This window comes from Colias croceus, chromosome 5 (assembly GCF_905220415.1).
Source record: "Colias croceus chromosome 5, ilColCroc2.1".
NCBI lineage: Eukaryota > Metazoa > Arthropoda > Insecta > Lepidoptera > Pieridae > Colias > Colias croceus.
The window spans coordinates 12181154-12204126 of record NC_059541.1 but is presented as its reverse complement, the minus strand read 5'-3'; the positions used below and the strand labels follow the sequence as shown (position 1 = coordinate 12204126).

Below are 22973 nucleotides of genomic sequence, written 5' to 3'. Positions count from 1 at the left end.
TTTGAGTTATTCCCTTATTCACTGGAGGCACAGAATTTATCTTTTTCTAGTATTTATACTATATAATTTCTGAACGTTTGTGTAAGTAAGCTTATCTCTACTAACTAAATAGTGAAGCTCCTATAAACATAACATTGACGTCAATCAAAGTTCCTTTGTTAGGTGCATGTCTTTGGCCGATAAAAATATCTTTAACTTACTCTATTTGTGTAGCGTACACTTGACATTGCCACATCCTTTACTTATTGCAAAGTGCAATGTACAAGCATTTAAAAATAAATAATATTAACTTGATAAGTTGATAGTACTTTTATATAACCCTAGCGGTCCGCCCCGGCTTCGCCCGTGGTACATATTTCGCAAAAAAGGTAGCCTATGTTCTTTCTCAGGGTCTAAAGATTGTCTGTGCCAAATTTCATCAAAATCGGTTGAGAGGTTTATGCGTGAAAACCATACATACATACATAATTACAAACTTTTCCTCTTTATAATATTATTAGTATAGATTAGTATAGATTTTATTTATAAATAGAAGAAAGGGAATTGTTGGGGTTAAGTCGGCTAGAGTGCAATCATCCCCGTGTGTACTTTGTGTGAAGTAAAATTGAACCTGTAAGAAGCAGGAAGGCTGATTGGCCGACCAGCCCACAATAATGCACAACGGCACGCCAAGGTCAAGCATCCGTATGCGGCCAGTATCCGCTAATGGTAATGTACATGATGTACGCCGTACATCCTACAACGTACAGTGTACGGTGTACTATGTTTGGTGCGGTGTGTAGTGTTTGATGTGTAGTATATAGTGTACGGTGCTTGGTATGTAGACTGTAGTGGTAGTGTGCAGTGTGCAGTGTGTAGCGAATGATGTACGGTCCTTAGTGTGTAGTGTATAGTGAACGCTGTTTGGTGTATAGTGTTTGGTCTGCTGTGTGTACACTGACCGGTAGAGCTTGGCGAGGTTGTAGTGCGCGTTGAGGTGCCGGCGGTTGTAGCGCAGCGCGAGCAGGAAGTGCTGCTCGGCGCGCTCGCCCGCCGCCAGCGCGCCCAGGTTGTTGTGCGCGCTCGCGTAGCTTGGCCATAGTCTGTTTCATGGGAAATTTTGTTGTTTTTAATTTTTATATTGCTAACATACATACACGCATATACAGTGTCAAAATTTGGAATACCACCTGAAGGGAAGTAATTTTTGCTGATTTGAGTCGATTTAATTCGAGTATACACATCAACAGAGTCTAGGGATATTTTGACTTGCATCAAATATTTAAAAACTTTGTCATATTCTGCAGTTTTAAGGTCTTATACAAAAAATAAAAACATTTTATGTTTTTTTTAAGTGAAATTTTTTTAGTCGAGATTGAGACAAATATTTCAAAGTCGCGTCATAGCAATACCGTCACGTCATGAAGTAAGGCGACGATCGTGGTATGTTTGAATCTTGCCAAAGAAGTGCTTGACACGCTGTTGATTATTATATTTTGGCTAAAGAAAATTTAATTTTCTGACTAAGGTGGAAACTAAGATTATAAGAATCTTCATTTCTTGTTTTAAAACTAGGAATTTAATTATAATTTACAATTTTGTTATAAAATCTAAGGTGTAACTATAAATTTTATCCAAGTAATTTTACATCAGATAGCGTTCCAAAATTCAACCCTGTATAAATATTGGCACAAAGTGTGCGTATGAATATAATATGCGTGTGTGTGCGCTTGTATGTACTCGCGTATTCTGTCGTGAAAATATAATTAATTACAGTACTCCCAAACTAATAATGCGCATAGAAAAATTCGTCACTGTTCGGCAACTGTCATAATATTCTCCGAGCCTCCGAAGATGATATGTATATAGAGTGGTTAAATGTATTTTCTTCATGTATAGTTTTAGTAGAATTATGAGTTTTATTGTGATTTTATGGTAAAAGAGATAAATAACGAAAGTTTCGATAATTCAATGTAAGTTAATAGCGAGGATAAGCCACACGATTGCGAATATATATTTGTTGCATTGATTTACTAGTAAAATTCTATACTTTGAACTATTAAAGTGTCTTTCTGAAGCTGGCGTAATGATGGATGTATTAAAACAAGACAAAGTTTATATTTAAAAAAATGATTTTCAAACACTGGTTTACATTTAAATAGTGAAATCTAATAATTAAACCTCAGTATAAAGGATTTACAGAATCAGGGATTATCTCTATTTCTGATATCGTAGAATGATCAGAACTTTCATTATGCTCTTATTAATTTTCACTTTCCCCACTGCTATCTGCTAGGTACCTGTGTAAATAATCATTTTACCGGCAAATTCAACTTTGAAAACTAAGAAGGTTATGTAACAGCAGCTCTATATCATTCCATACAGAGATAATACGTGCGGTCACCACCAATAAATAAAGACGACTGACGGATTTTTGAATTTTTTGACTGACAGGCTACCGTCACCTATCGCCCGAATTGTTTTCGATTGTGTATGACTCTGAATTGACTCATATTTCTTCCCAACAAGGTGCAAGATGCAAGTGCATTGTTTAGGGCACTTACGATTCAATGATTCGGGGTGATTCGGGTGTTTCTGGAAATACGATAATATTAGCGAAGATCTGCATGCGCATTATTAATTTTGGAGTACTGTATAGTCAGAGAAACAACTTACTTCAATGCTTCTTTATAATGTTTGATCGCGTTTTCCTGTTGCTCGATATCTTTTAGGAAGTTTGCAAAATTATAGTGAAGTTTTGCGTTGTGCGGTAGAACTGCGAGATCGGCTCTGAAATTGTTAGAAAAATGTACATTAGTAGGTATTATTATTTGGTTTATACTTTTTTTATTAGAAGTATTTAAGTCATTTTTTTGTTCCTGGTGTACTTAATAGATAAGAACCTACTCATAAATAGATATTATAAAAACATATAGTTAATTTATAATAGCAAAGTATAAAATCATTCTTGTTGCTAATATTACCCTGTAGGCGTTAGTTTTTCATATATTAGCCAATTATTAGATACCCGATTGTTAAACTTTAGACACAGATCGCTAAATAATAAGTAACTAATAAATAGATTCCAACAAAGAATACCCTAAGTCGAGCATCAAAAAAATAGGTACCCTATCTCAGCATTTTTCCGACCTTACCAACACATCTAAGCAGTATTATTCCAAGCTTGTTCTTCCGTACTGACATTAGCAACCTTAGATCACCATTTTTTTGGCGCACGCAGCCACACATTAACCTTCGCACGTCCTACGCACGTTATTCGCGCGTAACTAAATCTGTATTTTATAGTAGGACGCGTGAGAGATTTTAAGATTTTTTTATTTACCTTGTACCTACCTACTAATAATTTATAATGTTTTGTAATATTAGTTTTTTTTATTTATCTTGCAAGTACTAATTTAAAATGTTTATTGTTGTATGTTTGTATGTGTTGAAGTGTGTTTCTGAGTATGGCCGCCAAATATTGTTCAATAACAGTCGTGAAATCGTAACACACCGTAACATACGTGACTGATAGTAACATACGTGATTTTGTTAAGCCTAGTGTACATTACAACTAATAATGCAGGAGATTTTTTTTACATTTCTGTTTTATATTGTTAATTAAATTATTTGATTAAATTATTTTAAAACTCAATAAAACAAATTAAAATATTAAAGAAAAAGTTTTATTTCTCAAATTTTGTATTTCTATAATACTTACAAATGCAAGAATCATTCACAACTTATGATATTAATTACGAATACGAATTATTATAGTAAAAAAGTTACTAACTTCCGAAACATGATAGTTTTTGAAGTGGGTTCTCTTTATGTAAAAAAGTAAATTTTTAACTTTAGATTCTCTAGTGAGTACTACCCCTAAGAGCCGCTCACGGATGTTACGTAACACAATAGTAACACATGGTATCATTCGTGAATAAAAATATGGTTGGACACAACTTAAAAAGCCTTTATTCGCCAAAGTATTGTAGTAATAAGACGCCGCATAGTTTGATTTGTTACTAGAACACTAAAGTTACACACATAATTTAAATAATAGAGTAAATTTGTATTCTTACCTTGCATAATTCTCACTCAAAATTATTAAAATGTTGCGAAGCAAAAATGCCGACTACCTTTCGATTAACTTTGACAGTAACAAAATGGCGATTTTTTTTCTAAAGGTTGGCCAACATGTAAATCGGTGTAGCCACTACAATATTTTTGTGGCTTGGATATCTAGTTATTTAGGGTATTATTTTATGGTAACCGTGCGTGAAGTATCATTCGTGAAAAAAAGTGAGACATAGTTTTAAATGAGTTTTATATTAATTTCTTTTATGTTATTTTTATTAGAACTTGTTAAAACTATCCTCAAGTTTACAGAATAATTTAGAAATACCAAAATTTTACAGGTATCAATAGATTTTTGCATAATTTTGTGACTTCAAAGTGTGAGATGACTAAGTGGGACACATGATTTTAGTATGGAAAGGAAAATAAGTGAGACATAGTTTTAAATGAGTTTTATATTAATTTCTTTTATGTTATTTTTATTAGAACTTGTTAAAACTATCCTCAAGTTTACAGAATAATTTAGAAATACCAAAATTTTACAGGTATCAATAGATTTTTGCATAATTTTGTGACTTCAAAGTGTGAGATGACTAAGTGGGACACATGATTTTAGTATGGAAAGGAAAATAAGCATTTCAAAAAAAAAAATATTGAGCTTGTTAAAGGCACTCAAAATTAATTTAAATTATTAATATAATGATAAATATAACATAGTGAAGCTGAAACTATTTAAAAACTACCATAATTACTATATAAAAAAATCTGGTCCTATATTAAATGACAAGGACATTTTTTTTTTCTTGAATGTACAATTTTTGGCGGCCATACTCTTCTCTCTCTCCCGTACCTGAGCAGCGTCTCCCGAGTGCGCCAGTCGCGGTTGCGCAGGTGCGTGCGCGCGGCGCCGCTGGCCACGAGCGCGGCCGTGCCCAGCGCCGCCAGCCGCCGCCCGCGCGCCCCGCGCGCCCCGCGGCCCCACACTAACTGCACGCCGTACACCGTCACTACTAGCGAGCCCACGCTGCATCGCGAAGACAAAAATAAACAGAGATATGTCAGATCGTGCCGTCCTGAAATATCTATTGAAGTGAAACTTCTTTATCGGGGTTGGAAAAAAATTTAGTGTAACATTTTTTGGTTACGCGTGACATTTTTCCGTTACGCGCCATCTTTCTCTTATCCCTACCACGCGTGATTCGACGTAGGTATTTCTATAAAGTTGCATATAGTAAATTATTTTTTGAAAAATAAGGTCATAACGAAGTTTCTCTTCTTACGTGTGTACACTAGTACACGCACACATTTTTTTTTATCTAGGTATTTATTCAATGAACACGCTAGTCATTCAATCAAATAACAGATTCTACCAGATGGCTGCGACCGACTGATTATACAGGATGGAAATTTTCTGTGGACCCTGGAGGGAAAGTATTTAAAAAAAACTGCAGATAACAAATTTTGCTGTAAAAAAATATTCCGCTATTTGGAAAAGGAAATAAAACTGCATTTACAGATTTTCGAAAATACGCTTGCCACGTGAATCAAACGAACTGTACCTACCCTTTATTGTATCGATCGTAAAAGTCAATTATAAGGATGAAACATCTCAAACAAATTTAAAGCTATGTAGAAAGAACTATGATAATAAAAAAAAATGTTGTGTGGTTTTATGAAACCACGGTAAAAGTGAAACTTAGGCACAAAATTATCGTATTTGTACGATAATTATTATCGTACGGTTCGATCGATGCATTTTGGTCTACTCGAAGGAGCGGTCTAATTGGTCTACTCGAAGGAGCGGCCTAATTGGTCTACTCGAAGGAGCGGTCTAATTGGTCTGCTCGGTAATAGGTATGGTCTACTCGAATGTGCGATCTACTTGTTCTACTCGGTAATAGGTTTGGTCTACTCGAAGGTGCGGTCTACTTGGTCTACTTGGTAATCTAGGTGCGGTCTACTTGGTCTACTCGGTAATAGGTATGGTCTACTCGAAGGAGCGGTCTAATTGGTCTACTCGGTAATAGGTTTGGTCACCTCGAATGTACGGTCTACTTGGTCTACTCGGTAATAGGTATGGTCTCCTCGAATGTACGGTCTACTTGGTCTACTCGGTAATAGGTTTGGTCTACTCGAATGTGTGGTCTACTTGGTCTACTCGGAAATTGATGTAGTCTACTCGGAAATTGGTGTGGTCTACTTGGTCTACTCGGTGAAGGTATGGTCTACTTGGTCTACTCGGTGAAGGTGCGGTCTACTTGGTCTTCTCTGTGAAAGTGCGGTCTACTTGTTCTACTCGGAAATTGCTGTAGTCTACTCGGAAATTGGTGTGGTCTACTTGGTCTACTCGGTGAAGGTACGGTCTACTTGGTCTACTCGGTGAAGGTGCAGTCTACTTGGTCTTCTCTATGAAAGTGCGGTCTACTTGTTCTACTCGGAATTTGGTGTGGTATACTTGGTCTACTCGGAATTTGGTGTGGTATACTTGGTCTACTCGGTGAAGGTGCGGTCTACTTGGTCTACTCGGAAATTGATGTGGTCTACTTGGTCTATTCGATAATAGGATTGGTCTACTTGGACTAATCGGTGCGGTCTACTTGGTCTACTCGGTAATAGGTTTGGTCTACTCGAAGGAGCGGTCTACGTGGTCTACTTGGTAATAGGTATGGTCTACTCGAAGGAGCGGTCTAATTGGTCTACTCGGTAGTAGGTATGGTCTACTCGACGGAGCGGTCTTATTGGTCTACTTAGTAATAGGTTTGGTCTACTCGAATATGCGGTCTACTTGGTCTACTCGGTAATAGTACTTGGACTAATCGGTGAAGGTGCGGTCTACTTGGTCTACTCGGTAATAGGTTTGGTCTACTCGAAGGTGCGGTCTACTTGGTCTACTCGGTAATAGGTATGGTCTACTCGAAGGTGCGGTCTAATTGGTCTACTCGGTAATAGGTTTGGTTTACTCGAAGGAGCGGTCTACTTCGTCTACTCGGTAATAGGTTTGGTCTACTCGAAGGTGCAGTCTACTTGGTCTACTCGGTAATAGGTATGGTCTACCTACTCGGCCTACTCGGTGAAGGTGAGGTCATGGCGACATATCCAAGGGTGTGGTTTTATGAAACCCCGGTAAAATGAAATTGTTCGAACGGTTCGGAACACTGCTTTGTGTAGCGCATGTCGCGTGCCGAGTAGGTAATACCTACTCGGTTGCCGCGATACACGCGACATGCGCTACACAGACCAAAAAGTTTGAGGCGATGTAATAAAAGTTTCACTTTAATTAATTATACATTATACAACTTTACCAATACACAGATTTCAAAGCTAAGTTCAATGAATTAATTTAATTGATTTCTCTTAGTGTTAAATCCTAATCATTTAGTGGGTAATTGCCTCACCTGGTTATAAATTATCTTAACAAAGCTTGTTCCTTTCGTGACTAGAAAGTTTTCCTGGAAAGTTTATATTGTAACCCAGTGAAAGTTACAGATAAAGAGACAGTTTAACAGTTGTCAAGTTTGCGCTCATAGGAAAAATAGTACCTACCTATCCTATTCAAATAGCATTTTGAAAGCGAAAGTTTATGAGAATGTATGGATATTAGATATTTATGAAATTTTGTACAAATTTAGATAACCTGGATTATCACATAGGTCGCTTATTATCCGAGTATCTCGCAAGTGATGCAATGGAATGTAACTAGTTGTTATATGTATATATAAATAAAAATTAAATATAGAACAAACATATTGAACTCAAAATGTACGTGTAAAGAATTTCCTATCGCTTAATACAATGAAGAATAAATAAATACATTAATATTTTACTTCAGTCTGATCCAGTTCAAAAAGCATTTATCACACAGCAAAAATCATTAGTTACATAATATTAGTTTTACATACATAACTGTATGATCTAGATACATACCTAGGTATATACAGCACTCGTTCCGCGACCACGAAGCCGACAGTCACCAGCAAATTGGAAGCAGGTAGGTATGGGATCACCAGCAAAAGCAATCCTACCACTGCTGGCGTGTGCCGTTGTAACTGAAAAATATAATTTTCCCAGTTTTTCACGAGTATTTTTTTATTCTACTAAAGGATTTAGACTGTTAAATAATTATGGACTATTCACTATTGAACAAATTGCATGTTAAAATAATTAATTCTAAAAAGGACACCATAAATGAAACTGAACCTTAATCAAATGAAATTATACACGACCTTATGAAGCGTACCAATGCAACACACACAAACACAGCTCATACAGCTACACGTTCTTATAAACATGCGCACAAATAAACACATAAACAGCCCTAATTATACACACACGCGCACCTAACAAACGCACACACCTGCCCGCCCACACACACACTCACCTCCAAGTCCATAACACATCGATACGTCAAAGCAACGAGCGCCAACAGCGCGGCGCCAGTCAGCAGATTTCTCGCGTCCCACAAACTGGTGACCAGCGGGATGGAGCCCATCTGCCAGTCGTGGCTCAGCGTCCACGGGCAGAGGAGCAGCCACCAGTTGAAAGCAGCCAGGTAGCAGAACGTCATTAGTCTGGAAACAGTGGCTTTTTGTCAAGGACAATTTTATTGCAAATAAATGATTTGATTTGAATAGTATAATGCATGACACATAGAAACCTTGAAACAGTTACAGCACCGTCAAATAAATACAAATATTATTGCGTTATCATGATGTATATGAGATATGAAAATACTAGGTTAAGTAAGAATATTATGTTCTTTCTATGTAAAATGCAAAGAAAAGGTAATGTGATAATCATATTGGTTAAGAAAAAAAATTATCAGGTGTAAGTATTAGCTATCACTAGTCGTTACAAATTTTGTCCATTCAGTTAATAGCTTCGGTCGTAACAAATCGTACGTAAATCTTATATAAGTAATACTAGCTTCTTTTTTAGTTTCGCTTACGTTCGAATTTAAATTTAAACCATTCTTCAGTCTGAAGAAAAAATTTCATTCAAATCGGTTCAGCCGTTTAGGACTTTAGTGATAAACACACGCACACAAGGAACACATACACATATTATATAACGGCAGAAAACAATTTATTATACATAATAATTACCTCACGCTAAACGAAGGGTGAAAAGCAGGGGGATTGTCTTGTGGTGAAAACGCTGGTAAAGATCCTTGCAAGAGAGTCAGCCTTGCTGCAGCTAAAATGATCAAAGCTGCAAGACCTCGACTGACTCTGCTGCAAACATTGTCCCCTTTCCATCGCCAACGGACTGGAGATCTGAAAATTAAGAATAGACTGTTAACTTAGGACAAATAAACCATAAATACAATATCATATTATTTTCTTTACGTCGAAAGGAAACATTTGCAAGTTTTTAATCTTACCTTGTTATTACTATGGTTAGGTACTGTAAAAATAAAGAGCTAAAAATAAATAAATTCGTGTAAAAGGAAACACATATTTTTATTAATTTTAAATGAAAACAATTGGAATTTATATCATGTGCGTGTAACATGATTCAAAATATGTTCTAGAATACGCTTTGTTTTTTTTTCTACATGCAATGGCTATGTATGGCTGTTTAGTGTTTAGGCTCCATTTTTAACAAAATTGTAATATTATTATAACTAATTTAAATAAAGATTAAAAGTAAAATTATTGTAATAAACATATCAAATTCAATTTAATCATAATTATTATTAATGTTACACTTTTATTTTCAGTTTAAGATTTTGGCGCGCCCGCACTATTTTTAAATATAGAATGTTCAGATTCGTTTTTTTTTTCAGCGCGGTTTAGGTGGGTTTAGGTATGTGTTTTTATCTTTACGAAAGCGGTTCCGTTATTTTAATATGTTTTGTTTTACTAATAAAATAAGCAATTAATATTAAATCATTTCAAATAAATTAATTATATTTACTTTGAATTGGTATTTACTACTTATTTGGTAATCTGTGGCGCTGCGTTGTTACAATATTTTGGTCTGCTTTGATATTCTTTTTAAAATCAAGTTTTATTAATTTAAATAACTATAAAAATTAGATTATCTTTTCATAGTTGAGAACATCTTAATATCTTAATATATATTTATATTATAAAGGCGAAAGTTTGTAAGTATGGATGTATGGATGTTTGTTACTCTTTCACGTAAAAAATACAAAACCGATTACAATGAAATTTAACACACATATAGAGGGTAACTTGGATTAACACATACGATAGTTTTTATCCCGGAAATACCACGGGAACGGGAACTATGCGGGTTTTCCTTTGCAAACGCGGGCGAAGCCGCGGGCGGAAATCTAGTATACTTATACATCAAAAAGGTAACATACACACCTGCTAAGCGAGCTCCATGATCGATATAAATCGAAGGCAATATTGAAAAGCAGTGCTGTGAGACCAGTCTCCTTCGCCAGCATGCTGAGAGCAGCCAGGACTATGCTGGACATCACTCGGTGTCTGCCTGCGCACCTGAAATGTAAAATAGCTTATAATATGTAATAAAAATATAAATATAAATTTGTTTGAAACCGGAATCTAATAAATGAACATAATGAATAACATGTTTTGGTATACCAACTCGATACAGTTGTATGAGTGTCATATCTGTAAAAAATAGTCTCGATCTGGAAGAATAAGTGTTTGTCTTAGTTTAACCTCTCCGTAAAAAACTAAAATATCATAATATTATTTATTGCAGATTATAACTTCGGCTAACGTGGGATGTTATCTTTTGAATTGTTTATACGCTGAAATTCGTAACATACTATTAAGTATCTGTTATCTATTACAATACCGCAAACATTACTGAAAACAGAATTTATTCATGTACATTGTACACGTTTTAAATCAGCAAATCCGCCATATTGATGTTCTGCCAGCACACACGCGCTAATAGTATAATCCCCCAACAATTGAACGTCCCCAGGGCCCGTAATACGCGTCAAACTTTCGGAGGCCTTTATCCCAAAGTCCCAAAACAAGAAGGAACTCAGTAACAACATCAACACTTGGGAACTATTCGCACGACGTTACTTCGTTTACACTTTATAAAGATGTGAGTGACATTATGTATCATGATTCATTACGAGGACTTATAGTTGGGAAGTCTAGATTATAGGTTTATGTTATTTTGGTGAGAGAAATTGTCTAATAATCGAACAAACTTTTATGTTTTTTTTTTTCAGGCATATAATATGTAGTTTAACTAAGCATAAGTAGTTTTACTTTTACTTCACTCATTTATTGTAGATAGTAAATTCAATAAAATTAGTGGGTGCAGTGCTGTATACAGTAATTTAATAGTGCACAAAATTCAAACATTTTTTATCAAGACAGTAGGTAGCTTTCCGCCCGCGGCTTCACCCGCTTTGTCTAAGCTAAGACATAATAATTTATATACTAAAACCTTCCTCTTGAATCACTCTATCTATTAAAAAAAACCGCATCAAAATCTGTTGCGTAGTTTTAAAGATTTAAGCATACATAGGCACATAGGGACATAGAAAGCGACTTTGTTTTATACTATGTAGTGATAATATTCACAATATTCCTAGAAATACATTGAAATACATTAATTGCTGCAACAAATACCATATCGAATTGAACGGCTTTGAAAGACAGAATGTATTCGATACATCATTACCAACGTATTGTATTACGAAACATACCATTTGAAATCTGGGATACGCAATAAGCGATATGATGCCGTGCCAAGCGATGTTATAGCTATCATAATATCAAAGTCGCATTAAATCGTATCAAGCTGCGACATCGTACCGATTGTCATCTCATAACAAACCTAATGTTCAACCTTGCGATGAATTTGGCACATTTTTTAAGTTAAAAAAATGGCTGACAGAATAAATTTGTTTAGATTTTTTCTTCTGTTGATTTTGTTAAATCATAAAAATTATTAATAATCTACTAGGTGAAATTTTATGCTGAAGATGGACACCCTTATTTATCACACTTAAAATATTTCACTAGTTACCGATTCTCGGACTGTCTTCTAATTTCATAAAAATCGGTCTAGCCATTAGGAGACTGTGGTTACAAAAACTGAGAATAGATCAATTATCGCAAGGCATTGATTGAAATAAATAAGAAATAACTTACCCATGATACATTAGTAAAGATGATAGAAAGAAGAAGCACGCTAAGACATCAGCCCGACCGACCACACCAGACACCTGAGACAAAAATAAATTATGTTACATACTACATTTTTATAATTTACCGCAAGACTTTCATAATCTGACTACTGCCGTTAAGAAAACTATTAAATAGTTTTCTTTACGGCAGTAGTCAAGTTAAGTTATAAATAAACAAACCAAATCTCTTGATACTTTAGTATATTTTATCAGTAAACGAGTGGGCAGGAAAAGCCGAAGCTTTTAGCTTGTAACGTCGTTCGAGACTCGTACCTTGGTACTTAAAGAAAATCGATCAATAAAACACATGTCAACGTCTCATTTCAAAACCCTACAAGGGCTCTCAAGTATTTATACCGCAGAATCAGAACAATATTGTAATATTTATCTCAAATCTATACTTCATATTATAAAGCTGAAGAGTTTGTATGTTTGGTTGAATACGATCATCTGAGGAACTACGGGTCTGAATTGAAAAATGATTTCTGCGTTAGATAGCCCACTAATCAAGGAAGGCTGGATATATAATATTATCATCTTGCTAAGACTTAAACGAATGGAGCAGTGCGGGTAAAACCAGGAGACACAGCTAGTTAGGATATAATAATCATTCCAATAAGTCTCCAACCAACCGAACTTAAAATAACACACATTATAAACACGTAATGACCAAAATGTTGGGTCGAATTGTTTCGAAACGATTATAGCAAATCCTAATGCAGCGGACCCCTAATTGCTTTGTACAAACCTAAAATGGATGTAAATGGAAACGACGGATGAGTTTTGTATCGTATTAAATCCTATTGGAATAAATAGAATTTTATTATTTATTTGAAATTTGAATTTACCCGAAGAGTTGTTATTTCAAGAGATTATGTTGACTTGGAAAGACCATCGACATTCATCGTCTATGCATCGGCAGATTCTTAGTTCAATGTGAAGCTGAATATACAATAGATTGTACCTATTTATTTATACAAACTATAGATTAATAACCACAACATATTGAAATCAATTACTATCACGCCTGTCAGCATTTCACAATACATCTATCTGTACACCATGAAAGTGTGAAATTAATTTGGTGGTTCAGTAATTATCGTACAAATTAATGATCACAATCGGGTGCCATTGATCCGTCAGCTCGGTACAGCGCCTTTATTCTCTTTGGTTTTATTTTAATTACCTTGTTACGATACTCTTGAGGTGGATATTGATAAATTGTTTTTTCCTAATTGATAATTGTAATTTGAAGTACTTACTAGAATTTTAGGAGGAGGTGGAGGAATGTATGGGTTGACTTTTTTTATTGGTAGTGGTCTCTAGTAACAGTTTGGAAAGTATTCGATAAATAGAATAATAACTGTTCCTATTTTACTTTTTATAATAATTCGAATTATAGGCAAAATAACTAGTTAAAACAATATGCTTTTAATAAACTGTTGTGAGAAAGCTTCAATTGTTGTGATCAAGTTTAGTTCTTTGGCCAAAAACGAGATACCCTATTATTTTAGTCAACTGGTTTATTTTTAGTGCAGTTTTAAACAGCTATGGCAATAAATAGCATTTCTTATTAATTTCACACCCATTAACACCATTCGGGGTTATTAAATAGACGTGAAAATATGATTTAAATGGGAGTTGCAACCGCGATAAGTTTTCAAATTAATCCGGCGGAGACAAGCCTGCAATCAGCCGTCTAATAGCAAAACTTCCAAGATTATTGCCTTCCAATACTTCGCTTTAAAATAGGGTTGGCAATTTTAGTAAAAAGTCAAATAAAGGATAGATAGGTTCGTGACGTTCGGACGTGAGGCTTGAGGAAATAGCAGGCAAAGTGTAACAATGTATTCAGATTGATGAGGGATAAGCAATTAATCACATTACATAACAGCGAAAAGTACAAAAGACATTGCTATATTATGTGATATCCATAACTCATAAGTAAGTAGGCATTACAATAAATAGGTACTTTTCAAGATACCTGCGAATGATGACATTAACAAATATCTAAATTTAAAAATACTGTAGGTAAGTAAATAAATGTTTACAATTTTCCATGTGTATTTATTATTTCTTATTATTTGCTGCTATTATCTCAAATCAGTTAACAATTTAACATTACATAGGGAACTACAATCTACATTAGTGTATTGTGTGATTTGGCAGCCCTGCACTATATTAGCCGCTCTTCTTAATATTTGTCTTTGAAACTAAAGCTATTAAAGGATAAAGCAAGTTTTCCGTAGTTTTAATGAGAAATGTGACAGTCATACAATAGCGAGTTTGGCAATTACCTATTCGTGCTACGTTACTGCATGTGTATTGTGATTTGTGTACGTATGGAACATTCTAGATGGGATATGAGTATTCATGACGAAAGTTATTGCACGTGTCTATGTCGGCGGGTGAAACTGCAAGGCATAGCTAGTAATATAATAAACACAATGTTATAAATGCCAGTAGCATAAAATATAAAGGTTTTGACTAACATCAGCCAGCTCGCTATGGTCAATGAGGGTATATGGGTAAAACTCTCATAGAAAGCTTATGCCAATGAACTAAAATTGTCAATGTAAATGTCTCACATAAATAGGCAGACGATAACCAATAAACAAGGATGGTTCAAAATGATTATAAACTCTTTCTAAATCATCTATTTCCAAGCCATTATATGGATAATACCGTTAGAAGTTCAGCTAGTTACGGTAATTATTTCCACTAACTTTGCGTTCATTTTCTACCGATAAATTCCGATAAAATTCCCGGTATTTTTGTGTAACAGCGGTTTATTATTCCATCATTAAGTTTTTTATATTTTCTAACAAGATTTATAGTACATGTAGGTAGAATAATTTTTGTTACAATATTATTATCTAAGACTTGTTGCGCTCCGCGGTTTCAATAGCAGGAACGAGATACCTAAGCAGATACTCATATTATACTTATAAAGGAGCTCTTTCAACCGATTTTACTGCTTATAATATAAGAAAATTTCCAGCTTTGTCCTACCATTTCAGTGATAAAATAAAGAAAAGACGACATCAGAACTGAGACTTGAAATCAAATTACCAAATCAATAAAATAACTTACTCGATTCACAGGAAAAATGATTGAACTTGTATGGTTGCTCTGCCTGGAAACATAATCTCAGAGCAAACGCAAAAACTTGCGATATAAAATATCAGAACATTCAATAAAACTCCGTAAATATAGGAAATTCGATCGGCGGAGAGAATAACAGAAAGCTTACTTGGGAAGCGTAGAAGTTTGATCTTAAAAATGTTTTGTAAGAGTACAGCACTCTTCGGATCGGATGACTTTGTTAAAAAGAAAGAAAGACGTTAGACATATTAGAATAATATTTAATAGGGATATGGTGGATATTTGGTTTTGTGACTTAAGTGAATTAAAGTTTAAACATGGATTTAAGATGCGACGGACGAAGTTACTTACTTAGAATAGAAAAAGCTCCAATTGTGCTAAAAGAGTAGAAATATTTCGGTAAAATTTAACACACACGCAACATATAAATATAGTATGGGTATCTATCCCGAACAACATGTTTTTTTAGTCCTGTGTTTTCATGTACGCCACTGTATATTTTTACAAAAAATAACTGATAACAGTTGTCTATTTCCCACAACACGTAGTCTGGCGTAGTCAAAATAATAGAGCAATGCAAAGAAAAATGTTTATGATATATTCTTATTCATAAATCTAATTATCAAATCTTCTTTATAATTTTATGAGCGCATAAACTCGCCCGAACGATACATCAATATCTGATTGGCTGTGAAGAATAATCCGTTTAATAAAACATAAAAAAAGTGCTAAAATAGTTAACGATTTGTATCGTAGGTTTATCTGAGAGGGTCGTAAAGTTTTGATGGTTGGATATTATGAAATATCTGTGATGACCTCCGAGGGGCTGATAGCTACCGAAATGATGGGACTATCATCTAAATAGCAGTAAACTATAATCTGTAATAATGTCCCGGGACAAACTTCGGCTATAGATTCAGTCATCAATAATTTTGGACGGGACTAATCCGTTTAGCTATGTATAGTAACAACTGGCGATATAATTTATTGAAATGGAATATATAAAATATTTAACTACATTATATTGTGAATAATGTACATAATATCACAGTATATAAAATATTAGACTATAATAGTAGGTCTAAGTTTTTGCAGTTTTGTTTTTTATATATAAAGTCATAGATTGTAGTGTATTAGGTACTATTATACACTATGATATTATACAAGTAATGCAATTGAAATGTAAGAATTATAAATTAAGTTTCATACAAGGCATACCAAACTAAACACAAACGATAAATACCCCACATTAACAACTACAATTCTATTCCACGACTTGTGATTTGTGTTTGAGATAACGATAAGATCAAAAACTATTTGAATTATTATTGATTACTATAGTACCTATATAGATAGATATATCGATTTCTCATATGTTTCGTAAAACTTCCGTATTGGAAGTGGCTAACTCATCATTGGAACCGCAGTCTGACCTCACGATGATTGATGTCCCTTTTCAAGCTTTAAACGTTCCGTCTTGTCACTTTTTCGGGAACATTCCTTGAGCAGGAAAACCGTTCGTTTGACGATGTTTTTGTCTATTTCCTTTTTTCAATCGTTTGTTTTCTCGGTTTGTAACGCTGGATAGATTATGCCTGTCACGTTCATAATGTAATGATTATTTATGGCGCTGCTAAGCTGTTTTTTAATGGCAGAGTTATAATATCGAGCCTGTTAATATAGTTTTCTATAAAGGTATTGCACATGTTTCGTTTTTTATGTAAGTATGCAAGATTATCGAATGTTGGTATGTTTTAATATAAGTGGAGAAAGAGACGGTACTAAAGTGGGGATATTTGTTGAGTTGTATATTACTCAGTACCTAATGCCAGAGCAGTGACACGTATCACGGTAGATAAAACCTTTTGCTGATGAACGGCAGTAATCAATAAACGCAAAGGTAAATTATTCTACGTTGACAAAATCGGTAAACGAATGTAAAACAAATGACATTCAACTATTGCAAAATTAATCACAGTAGCTTCATGTCTACCGCCGTCAAGTTTTCTTGGCAGATGTCACTGCATGAACAAAGAAATATTGCTCTATAAAGAAACGCTACAATAACGTAAATATACCGCTCAATCCTCAAAAATAATTGTTATTTTCTACTTAAACCATTTATTCATTATTAATTGTTTTGAAAATTAAATAAAAATGTTAAGTAATAAAACTGTCATTCTCTTGTTTCATCTTGCGGTTTCTCTCGCGTCGTACACCTACGAGATATTATGGTCAATCAAATCATTTCAACAATACTATATAGCTTTTTTCCGATTTACGACAGGTATTAGTAAAATTAGCACTACCAGTTATTCAGTCAACTGTAAATCATAAACAAAATTACGTTCAAACTGACGCTATATAAAGAAAACGTGATAAAAGTCTGTACAATGGACAATCAAGCTACAGAGCTATACAATAGCACTTGTAGAACACTTCACAGAGACTTTAGCTCTAAGTTCGTTGGAGTTAGCGGATCTCTACTGAATTTTACAAGACATTTTTGATATAACTGCAATGGACTGGACGAAATAATACGCTCTACTTGGTACAGAATAAGCATTCATTTCGCGAAATACGAGATGTTGAATTAGATTACTGTGATGAATACTTTTAGTCTGAGATTCGTACCTGAGTTTTATACACCTATATACTACTATTTTACTTTTTTATATCACTTTTAACAAGAAATTGATAAGTAGGTTCGGTCTAAGTCATGGTTCAGTCATTCAGGATTTCACTTGTTCAAAGCGTATAGATTTTTAAGAAGAAAAAATCATATTATTAACTATGTGTCTCTATTAGTCTTCTAGTAGAAAGAAATCAATCAATTTTTCTAGTTTAGTCTACCACAAAGATTGATTGATAGGTAGATTTCTTCCAATTTATTATTCACTCTAATAAAAAAGAGAAGTACAAATCTCATTATCGAGTCTAAAGAACAATCGAAAGTTGATAAAATGTATTCAATTTAAATATGAACACCAATTCAAAGAAATTTTCAGCATTCAAATTACGATCTCGGCAGCAATTGCATACACGATGCACAATGTTGCAAACATTAGCACAAATGCCGCCTTTATTCCTTTGCTAAAACGGTTCAATGACGCAGAATATTCTACAATATCTGCATTATTCCAACAACACATTCTCTGCAGCTGGGAACAAACTAACAATACGGTTCCTAACTCTGGAATCAATTTCCTATGATTTCGTTGTTAGTAACAATTCACCGAAAACCAAAATACCGCTGCTAATAAATCTTTAGATTTTCCCCGAAGCTGCTCAGAGCCAAAATGCTTCTACAACTGAACTCAATCAGAAAAATTTACACATTACATAGTATAAAACAGCAACTACAGAGTTTCATGCCGTCTCTTTTCTATAGAAACTGCTGTCCGATTCCGAACCTGTTGTAAACGGCAAATCGTGCTTCCAGAAGTTTCATTTAAAAAATTAATATTTGATTTTGAGTTTTGCGTTTATTTAAAGTACTAATAAGTCTAATAGAGATGGAATACCAAAATGAACCTAAGGCATATCAAACAGTTCTCGAACTAAATGAGCGAGTATTCCAGGCTTGAGGAATGTACCACGAATGCAGACCGAAACAATGCGCGGAACATGCTGGAACATATACGAGTTTAGGAAGAATTCCGAGCATTTGCTTTACTGGGCTGACTACGTGACATTTGCCTTTCGTGCGTTGAAGTTGATACCTTCGCGTGGGCTGGCAAAGAGAAATTCATATACTTTTATGAATATAGGTAATCGTCGATGTGTGGCACGCATGCGAAAGTTTGGAAGGTCGAATTTTGCCCAAGATTCTAGTACCTACTAATAATAACGAATATTTTAACAATCCTAACATCAGTGCTCCAAATTGGTGCACACCGCTTGTCAAAATACATACGTACTTTTACATCTCAATGACTTTTACACGCCTTACCTACCTTTCTAGAAGACATAAAAATACAAAACATCATTCTTCTATATTACTGCCAATACAGTGTTTTACCTTGCAATAAAAGTTTGTAACCTTATTTACGGTAAGAAAAAAACAAGCGCTTACGTGACTCAATGGAAGTAGAACAGTACAACGAATTACGTACAGACAGCAACGTAAGCCAAGCCCATCAACAAAAAAGACGATACAGAAAATAAAAATACCGAAATCGTTGCAAATATTGATAACTGGATTTAGTTGAACCTATAGTTTAAATGAGAATTTTTAAAGAATAGAAAAAAAAAACTTACAAACACAATACGTACGTGTTCTTGTGTTCTTGTATTTTTCTTGTGTTCTTGTTCTTGTGTTTTTTATCACGTATAATTCAGTCACGCCGCGCGCGCGCATGCGAACGGTTGGTTATTGTGCGTGACGGTGTGGTATTCGGGATTTGAAAATGTCCTCCGTGGTAAAATGTGCAAATTGCAATGTAGTGATCAACGAAGTGCTGGCCTTCGTCCATAATAAAATATCTGTAATGGACGATGAAAGTATTAGCAGAATCTGTGCAAGCGCTTTCTCTGAAAGTGAAATTGTAGCGGCGAAGAAGTTGTTGTTCGAATCCTTGTCGACAACGAAACGTAAGATAACGAGGAAGAAGGCGGGGAAAAATATTCGTGATATAGACGACATCATCTGTCTTATTCGCGATACCGACTCCGAGGATATCCCAGTCTTCGTGGCCCGCGATCTTGAGAAGTTACCCCCGGTTCTGTTCGATCATGTCGACGTGACGAGGCTACTGAAAGACATTGTTAAGCTACGGCAGGATCTCGACATGATGAAAGAAGACTATGCTACAGTTAAGCAGATGGACCAGTTGAGAAGTGAGGTGCAATATCTTTCATCAGGATGGCGCAATGTAAACACCAAAAGAGGTGCATATGTCGCAAGACTCACAAGTTATGAGTGCGATAGTGGTCCCATGGGATTGCCGTTAGAGTGCAATGAACGCAGTAGTGAATATTTTCAACAAAAATCTGCGTTAGAATCTCCTCTAAAATCCGTTATTAATAATCAAATAGCGGAGGGTAGCAGTGAAGCTTTGCCGCAAGGTATGCAATACGATTCGACCGTCGAACTTCGAGAAACGGCTACGATGACGCACATCGCGGGTCAGCTGATCGAGTCGCTTGCGACTCCTCACGCGCAGTCCGCACCCGTTCCCCCGCCGGCGCACGGTGTGGCCGACGGAGCTTCGCCGCCGCCGCCGCCGCTGTCCCCCGCGCAGGCCGGTGGCCGCGTTCCCCTGTCCCCCGCCCCGTTGCTGATGCTACCTAGTCCGGCCGCATGTACTGAGCCGCTACCACCACCAGTCGAAAAAATTGGATCCGGCCCTGTCGCTCCTAAATCGCTGGCGGAGATTGTTCGAGAAGGCCAATGGAAGACACAGGCCCCGAGTGACCAGTGGGTTCGTGTCCAAAACAAAAGATCACGAAACCGTTTCGTTGGGAAGCGAGGAAAAGCGGAGTCTGAGCCTGGAAGTAATTTTAAGGCAGCGGAAACTAAGGTTCCCATGTACATTTATAATGTGGCGAAGGGCGTGTCCGTGTGTGACATCCATACCTACATAAGGAAGAAGACTAACATTGATGTTACAATTGAAAAAATGGGCATGAAGTTAGCGAAGGATTACGAATCATACAAAATATTCGTACCTAAACATTCGTTAATAAATTTCCTGAATGATGACTTCTGGCCAAAGGGGGTAGCCTATCGTCGATTTATCAACATTATCAGACGTGATAAGGGAAATGTCCGTGTGACGAGCGAGAATATTGACAAGTCTAATTTATGAATAACATCAACTTGATAAGTTTTAACTGCAAAAACGTGACGAGATCAGTGGAATGTGTGCGGCAGCTTTGTCGCTCGGCGGATGTTGTGGCGCTGCAGGAGACGTGGCTAATGCCGCACGACCTCGGTTTCCTGGCCGCGATTGACGACGACTTCGCCTGCACGGGTACCTCTGCAGTGGATACCTCGGCAGGGGTCTTACGCGGTAGGCCCTACGGCGGAGTTGCCCTACTGTGGAGAAAGGTTGCGTTTCCGACGGTGACCGTAGTGAAGTGCAATAGTGTGCGGCTCGCCGCGATAAAAATCGAGCTCAGTGATCGTTCCATCTTGATATTTTCTGTGTATATGCCTACTGAATCCAATGAAAACTTAGTGGAATTCACAGAGTGTCTCAGTGAAATGACAGCCATAATTGACAGTCACAATGTGCAGTCAGTGTTTATGTTAGGGGACTACAATGCGCACCCCGGTGAGTCTTTTGCTACCGAACTTTTAACTTTTTGTGCGGAACAATCGTGGTCCTGTGTAGACCTGGAACTTATGCCGGCGGACAGTCATACATTTGTAAGTGATGCGCACGGCTGTCGGCGCTGGCTCGACCACTGTCTTGTGACAAGTGCCGCGCGGCAATCCGTGTCCGCGGCCTGTGTGTTGTATAATACTTATTGGTCTGATCATTACCCTGTATCTATACGATGTAACTTTAATTTGCTTAAACCTAAGATTTCTATACCTACTACTTGTATAAATAGGGTAGTCTGGGGCGAACGTGACTCAACTCAGATAACGAAATTTAAAACTGTATGTCACTCTAGACTTCGTGAGATTAATTTTCCTTCAGAATTAAGAAGCTGCTCAGATGATATGTGTCGTAACCAAAATCATAAAATCCTATTAGATAACATGTATGACGAGATTATTTCTATTCTGTCGGAGGCCGCTATTAGTAGTTATAATGTTACCGAAAAGCGTAGATGTAAATACATTACCGGGTGGAATAGGCACGTCCGCGGCGCTCACGAGAAGGCTCGGCTATGTTTTCAGGCTTGGTTGTATGGGGGTAAGCCCGGGGCCGGCCGTCTTTATGATGATATGTGTGAAACAAGGCGCACTTTTAAATCAAAATTAAAGTGGTGTCAGAATAACCAACAACAAATAAAAATGGATATTATTGCTGAACTTCACTCAAACAAGAAATTTGGTCAGTTCTGGAAAAACACCAATAAAATGAATCATAAGCCGGGCCTCCCCGTCAGCGTGGCGGGAGTGCACGAGCCAAGTGAGATCGCCACCTTGTTCTCCCACCATTTCAGGGTGGACTCGCCTCTGGGGCCAGCGCGGCAGGGGCCCGATGCTGAGGAAGGTGGTGAGCGTAGTGTTTATTTTACTACGAAGGAAGTGCGTGCGGTGATCAAAGGCATGGTGAGGGGTAAATCCCCGGGTCACGACAGCCTTAGCATCGAGCACCTGCAGCACGCAGGTGTACACCTACCCAGAGTGCTTGCTATGTTTTTTACCATGTGTTTAGGCCACTCCCATCTGCCCGATAATCTAATGCGTACTATAGTTGTACCAATCATCAAAAATAAAACTGGTGATACATCGGATGTAAACAACTATAGACCGATCTCACTAGCTACAGTGGTCGCCAAAGTACTGGACAGTCTGCTTGGTCAGCACCTGGATAAACACGTCTCGTTAAACGACGCTCAGTTTGGTTTCAGGCCCGGGCTTTCCACCGAGAGTGCTATCCTGTGTCTCAAGCAGACTGTACAGTATTACACGAGTAGAAAGACTCCAGTCTATGCATGTTACCTCGATTTATCCAAAGCATTCGATCTTGTATCGTACGAT

General features: G+C 36.4%; 1 protein-coding gene across 1 annotated transcript in view; it reads right to left on the bottom strand.

The window, feature by feature from the left end:
* Positions 1-22973, bottom strand: part of LOC123691586 (protein O-mannosyl-transferase TMTC1-like) — a 119115-nt gene that overhangs the window by 8313 nt on the left and 87829 nt on the right. The window contains exons 4-11 of the mRNA XM_045636041.1: positions 12171-12244; positions 10389-10523; positions 9156-9326; positions 8432-8621; positions 7978-8099; positions 4904-5077; positions 2656-2769; positions 942-1082 (exon numbers count right to left, since the gene is read on the bottom strand). Coding sequence (XP_045491997.1) covers positions 942-1082; positions 2656-2769; positions 4904-5077; positions 7978-8099; positions 8432-8621; positions 9156-9326; positions 10389-10523; positions 12171-12244 — 1121 coding nt within the window. The remainder of the gene's footprint in view (positions 1-941; positions 1083-2655; positions 2770-4903; positions 5078-7977; positions 8100-8431; positions 8622-9155; positions 9327-10388; positions 10524-12170; positions 12245-22973) is intronic.